This window comes from Trachymyrmex septentrionalis, unplaced genomic scaffold (assembly GCF_001594115.1).
Source record: "Trachymyrmex septentrionalis isolate Tsep2-gDNA-1 unplaced genomic scaffold, Tsep1.0 scaffold25, whole genome shotgun sequence".
Lineage (NCBI taxonomy): Eukaryota > Metazoa > Arthropoda > Insecta > Hymenoptera > Formicidae > Trachymyrmex > Trachymyrmex septentrionalis.
Window position 1 is genome coordinate 1,765,962 of NW_017305408.1, and position 6,574 is coordinate 1,772,535.

The 6,574-nt window shown below is 36.9% G+C and overlaps 1 protein-coding gene across 5 annotated transcripts in view; it reads right to left on the reverse strand.

The window, feature by feature from the left end:
- The window catches only part of LOC108748937 (leupaxin), a 28,264-nt gene that overhangs the window by 15,693 nt on the left and 5,997 nt on the right, over nucleotides 1–6,574 (reverse strand). Inside the window, exons 1-2 of one of the 5 annotated variants that reach the window (XM_018487372.1) lie at nucleotides 5,462–5,585; nucleotides 3,155–3,279 (exon numbers count right to left, since the gene is read on the reverse strand). The exons of 3 other annotated variants lie outside the window; for them this stretch is intronic. In XM_018487372.1, the coding sequence (XP_018342874.1) occupies nucleotides 3,155–3,242 (88 nt within the window). In that variant the 5' untranslated portion in view covers nucleotides 3,243–3,279; nucleotides 5,462–5,585. Of the gene's footprint in view, nucleotides 1–3,154; nucleotides 3,280–3,705; nucleotides 3,742–5,461; nucleotides 5,586–6,574 lie in introns of those variants that run through there. One more of the 5 variants, XM_018487371.1, reaches the window with a different exon arrangement.

A 6,574-nucleotide genomic window follows, 5' to 3' on the forward strand; every position in this document is an offset into this window, starting at 1 on the left:
TTATTATTGTCGTTATTGTTATTATCTCGTCATCTACAAGGAAAAAACAATGTTACTGAAATATAAAAAAGTTTAGGTAGATATAGATCTAAGAATAATTTTGTTAAATTATGTAGAAAACTCAAGCATAATAGCAATGCTGCAAAAAATTTTGACATTCTAGCAACTAACTTGAGTATCCTACATAATTATTTTAATAGTCCAACAAGATTATTTTTAGCTCTGTGTGTATCTATAATTACATTTTTAAATACTTCAACAAAATCGTTCTTTCCGTATACATACAGAAAAATATTCTGTCGCTAAAAAAGTAATTGCTCAATTTAATTTCCTCCTTTTAATGATTAACAAAGAATATTTTCTTGATAATATATCTTAAAATATACTTATTACAAATTTTTTAAAAATTCATTGTTATGTACTCAAAATAAAAATTCATTTTCTTTTGAAGAAAATTATGAAATTGATCGAAGAAGCAATCAATTTTATATAACAAGCAAATCGAATTTGTTTTAATTTAGCAATCTTGATTGATGAAGTATTAAACTCACTAGGATTTATAGAATATATTTTGAACAAATTTGATGCTTGTGAATGATAGATTTGTGGGTATGCAAACTTTTGAAATACTTGGAACAAGTAATTATTATTTGCGCACAATATATATTTTTCTGTATGTTCGCTTCAGAATGCGAAACGAATTCATGCGAGACAATTACGAGGAACGAAAGTTAATTGAGTGCCGATACCAAGATCCAAACTGTAATTCCTGCACAAAAAAACAATTCTCGAAGATGATAAAGTCGAAGTCCGAGTGCTTTATATCGCCATTCCCACGTCTCTTTTCGCCTTCACCCCGAACAACTCGCGCTCGCCTCCGTTTGCGAGAGATTTCGAAAGGGTTTCACTCCGATTTTTCCACGCACTCCTGAGGGACGACACGTGTTTAAATGGATGCACGCGTGCGAACGACGCGGTGCACACGGGAACGTCGGCGGGACTGATTGTCATTGAAGTGCGCAGGAAGGCGATACCGCGCGCTGGAGGAAGGAGCGAAGCTGGAGAGGAGGAAGGACATTAAGCAGGCATTAAGACGATCGGTAGTGGGGCATTCCCATATGTTGGACGGAAGCTGCGGTATTCAGAAGAAACGGACGCCTAGGCGACATGTCTCTCCCCGCCTGATTACGAAGAACCTGATTGCACCGCGTACAAACATGCCGTAGCTTCGAGGAAATATCCAGCTGTTCGGGGAGTTCTAGGAGAGCAGAAATACATAGGGTGTCCTATTTCGCCTTCTTAGAGGAATTTGAAAACTTGACTTTCGCAGAGTTCAACTATTTTAAACCCAGAGTTTAAATATTCATCTCAAGTGTACTTAAATAAAATTCCTCAATTTTCGGGTCGCGGAAATTTAATTTTTTAACTTCTGAATTTTTTAAAGCAAAGCTGAAGAGATTATATGGGAAGCTTCAGCGATCACAGGAGTTTGATGATTTAGAAACGAAATTCAAATATACATTGCGATATTACTTTCTGCTTTTTCTCTGCTAAAAAGTTTTTACCTCAATTTTTAAGCTTGATTATTTTTAAGCTTTAATTGATTGAAGACTATTTGGAAGCTTGATTAATTTAACTTTGCTTCATCAATTTTTTAATTTCTAATTACTTAGTAATAATTCATGGTGAATATTGCAAGTTTGAAATGATTTTGAGAACACTCAAAGACGAACAAGTCTTTGCAAGTAGTTAAAGTGGATCGGTCTTTTAAAGCACTTTAATGTGCTATAAAACGAACAATCGTGCGGTATTCTGTTAACGTAAATAAATACAACGTAGATGGCAAGAGAAGACTAAACGTCTCAAACTTCGACATAAAATAATTCGATAAAATTGTTACTTTCACGATTAAACGCATGTATTAAATCAATCGATCATTTTAGAAACACCATAAGCCAATATTTTCAAAATTAATTTTTTAAAACTAATTTTAAGAATGTCACGTTCCACTCAATGTATAATATAGATAATGAGACATCTTTTACACATTTTTAATTATTTTTAGTATATTATAAATTGTCAAAATTAGAACGTTCTTTCCAATTCTCCAAAAATGTAAGACTTTTATGAGATTTCTGAAATGATCGATTTTCAAATATCATCGTTAAAAATGTAACGTCAGAATAAATAATTTATAGTAAAACGAGTTATTGCCACATGAAATTAAAAAAAATCTTGATAAGATTTTGATAATGCGCGAACGTATTTCGAATACGTAAAAATTTTCAAGAACATTCGCGGAATTATTTAGATTCGACTTTCGCGTTCAGACGCATTCGTGCGTACTTCCCTGCGTGCTGCACGCGCGATGTGTTTGCGTTTTTGCGCGCCGCTAACGCGATCTTTTTTTGCGCGCCTCGCGTGCGTCCGCGAGAGCCGGGCATTGGGTAATCGTCTGAATGGGACTTCAACACTGGCACGAAGCCTACGGAGCTTATCGAGGTCTATTTTGTGCGACTGATTCATACCGCGAGCCGGACATCAATATTGCGCGTACCGCGGGCGCGTAACGCACGCACGTAATCTTGCGTAAACTGCGAAGAGAAGGACGGAGAACTCCGTGAGGCTACATCACTAGCATCACTATCTTCCTCCTTACCGCGATATATATTCACGATATGAATTCCCATCCGTCTGAATTACTCGCGAGCCTAATCGCGGCCAAATGCGAAGCGCTGATACAAAACTTGGCGAAAACGAAGAAGAGGCCAACTTGAATTTATGTGTTTATTTGAAGAGACCAACTTCAAATTATATATCAAGGTGTATAAACATTAAGAAGAGATACGATATAATTCGAAGTTTCCAAAACTTCATTTTAGCTATTGTCAAATAAAAGATAATTATGATGAAAAAGTAAATTTGTATTAAATTTATCTTTTATAACATCATAATTAATTGTTCTTCTATTTTTAACAATATTTTTATCTCTATTTAACAAATATATATATATCTTTTCTTTACCTTTTGACAAAATACTTCTGTACTACTAAAAAATAAGGATAAATCATAAGAGGCATAAATCACAATACGCGCGTTGCCACATGTATTGCCGGAATTAGGGTTTAATTACAGGCGATTTCTCAATACTTACTGACGTATTGCTCCCACCGTGCGTGACGTCGAATCGTCGCCAAGCGAACCGGTGAAATCGGCGAGGCAGGCCTCATCACATCCGCCATTTTTACGCGTTTTCAAGTAACTCACGCAGCACTTTCTCTACGCGAGGAACAACGAGATGTTACAACGTTGTTTACAGGCTCTGGCCAAGAAGTCATTACTTCAAAACATAAACTCATAGACAACCTATTAAGTCTCATTGTGTGTTCTATACACATCAACATATAGAAAAAAAACCTACAGAAATTGCAATCAACGCATAAATTTTTTTTATGCTCAAATCGACATCAACCCCCTATATTATAATATCTGTGATATTAAACTTCTTATATTAATATATTATATAAACTGTTTCTCGTAGTACTGATTTCTGAGCCATCCTGCGTTCTTATCGATGACAATCAGATTTTGAAATATTATTATTAATGAGAGGAAACCAACGAGAAATATACGACAGACAGCTGAAACGACAGATGGCAGCTCGAGGATGTAAACAGACGTAAAGATTAAGCCAAAAATATCTACCGTTCGTTATCGGTAACGATAACCGTTCCCGTCCGGATTCTCTGTAAATCACGCGAGAACTGAATTCAGCACGATGTCTGTGTTGTGCTCTAACTAGCTGGCAGTGAGATAAAAATAAACCTCGAATTAGAGCAGAACTAGCTAGACCCGTTCTCTAGCTGGACACTTTAATCCTATTCCAGATACGCAGCCACATTTTCGTGAATCGCATAATGTGTGTGTGTGTGTGTGTGTGTGTGTGTGTGTGTGTGTGTGTGTTTCTTGATTGATCATGACCGTGATTGCGTGTCGGAAATGTCGCGTGTCTCAGATAAGGTGTGTACATCCGATTTGATGAATCAGCATTTAACAACGATCTTCTTGATAAGTCGAACAAAATATTAGTCTAGACTTAACCCTCTATCTGAGTTTTTTTAAGTAAAATTTTATTTGTTAATAAAGAAGAGCGATATTTTATTTTTTTCGAAATAAAGGAGAGGTTCTTCCCCTTTTTCAAATATCTTACAATACTTATTAGGTGTAACAAAGAAGTTAGAAGGTATAAACCGTAAATTTTTCCATATTTTCCAAAAGCCTAGAATAGTAAAAACTTTGGACTGGACCAAAAAAAGAAACATCTAGATTGCAGATGGAGGGAGTAAAAATACGATTGCATTTATTCTGATTTTAGAATTGAATCCATAAAGTTCTCGAAGAAGCAAAAAGAACCGCGCGTCTACTAGATCTTCGACTGCTGCAAATAATGAAACCACGAACAATGAAATAACGACACTGATTGAGTAATTGTGCTCTAAATATATGTGATTGTCGTCACGAGGTCAAGAAGTCACGGTCGCGAAGACGAAATCGATAAGCATTCAACTTTATCAAACCCCGTTATCAACGTTGATCGTACACAAAAAAAAAAAAACGATTCTACTAAAATATCTAAAAATTTAACTAGACACACGTCTGAAAATAATTTTGTTGGACAATCGAAATAATTACAAAGAGATCTCAAATATTATATGAGCAATGCTGCAAAAAGTTTTGATCTTCTAGCAATCAGCTTGGGTGATTTACATAATTATTTTAGTAGTTCAACAGTTATAAGAGACTTACTGAATTCTTTCCACGCGTATCCGATGTATTACATTAGAAAAACACCTTGTTAAATGCTTTTTAATGAGATCGCGATATTTGTTAGGAGTTAAAAAGCAAAGTTTTCAGACCTGTATCTAGCTTTTTAAATACTTCGGCAAAACCGTGTATATCGACGACTCGTACTACCAAAACTGGACACGTGGAGCAACACGAGCACGTGTGTGGAGCTACGACGAGATAATTCGCGGAGAGATGATCGATCGGCTGCGGATGTCTGGCAGGACCAGGAGGTACTGGCACCACGTGTTGTTGTTGCGGCTGTCACGCTTACGAAATCTCTGTTACGTGAGATCGCTCTCACCCTCTCGCCAACAATGATTTTAATACAGACCGCGAGTCAGGGACGAGAAAATGTCGGAAGATCCCGACGTTTGGAAGACTTCAATCAAATAAATCGAGATAGCGATCGATGTGTGAAGGAAGAAAAAAATATCACACTCTAAACGCAAAACGCACTGCAACTACACCAAACCATCGCACATACTATATGATCATCTCACACACGATCACTGTAATTAACGTCAGAATCGATTAACCCATCTATTTTATGTTCGACAATATTCCATATAATTGTAAAAAAAAAAAAAGGAAGACAATATTAACTACGTAATACTTCAACACGAAGAACAGTCTTCTCAAAAAAGTTCTTCTCGTCTCCTCCGTTGATCGATCACGTTTGCGAAGGACGTTAATTGCGAAGTAATTACAAAAGACAGAGACGCGGCTTCTTCTCCCTCGGATGGAATGCTTTTTTCACTGATTACTCGGTCAATCGATCGACTGGTATCTAAACCGAGTATGCGCGATTCCTTTATCGTGCCTTCCTACATATTTGCGCCGCGAGCGGGCGAGCGTAGGAGGTGGAAACTACGTGAGGCTGACCTCATATGGAGGTGCGGATCCCCCTCGAGGAGCGATCGAGGAAGAGGAGATACCTACGCACCGGTGTTCACCTTGAATTTACGGCGATTGTACGAGCGATCGTCAAAGAACGTGCCGGCAATGCTGCGACAATCTCGAGGGCGATGCGTGCTTAATTGCATGCGGGTGTAACCGGATCGCCGATCGAACGAGAGAACCGCCAATGGATCTCTGATTGCATCATGTCTGAGATAAGCAGCGGACGTAATCTATCCATAAATGCAGATAATATCCTCGGACATGTTCTTGTAATACATTCAGAAATTAATTCCGTTCTTTCACATCGTGTCATTTGCATCGGCATATCTCACTTTACCGCGTATCTCACAGTTACTGCAAAATAGATTTTAATTATGGCCGACCGCAATTCCTTTCACTGGTTCAATCCTGAAGGTACTTTTCATACATCGCTCATCGTTTGAGAAAAATTTCTGGTTGGACGAACCAGTTAGATTCTGATCATATCAATCGGATTTCTAGTCATTACGATTAGATATTTAGTTATCTTGATTAGAATTCTGATTGATGTCACCTAATAATTCATTCATTTTCAACCAGAAATTTTTCTCAGTGCAGTAAAAAGGCTAATGTGATCGAATTATCAGTCATGTGATCTTTTTATTCGAGAAAAAAGTGATGAGTGATGCATGAAAAGATACCCAAGTTCACAACAACACAAAATCTTTTAAGGAAGAATAATTTATTTATTCAAATCAAATAGTACTTCTATCATATCATATCATATCATATACTTATGAGAATACTGCATTAGAAAATTGACGTATCGTTTCATTTTCACTATTTG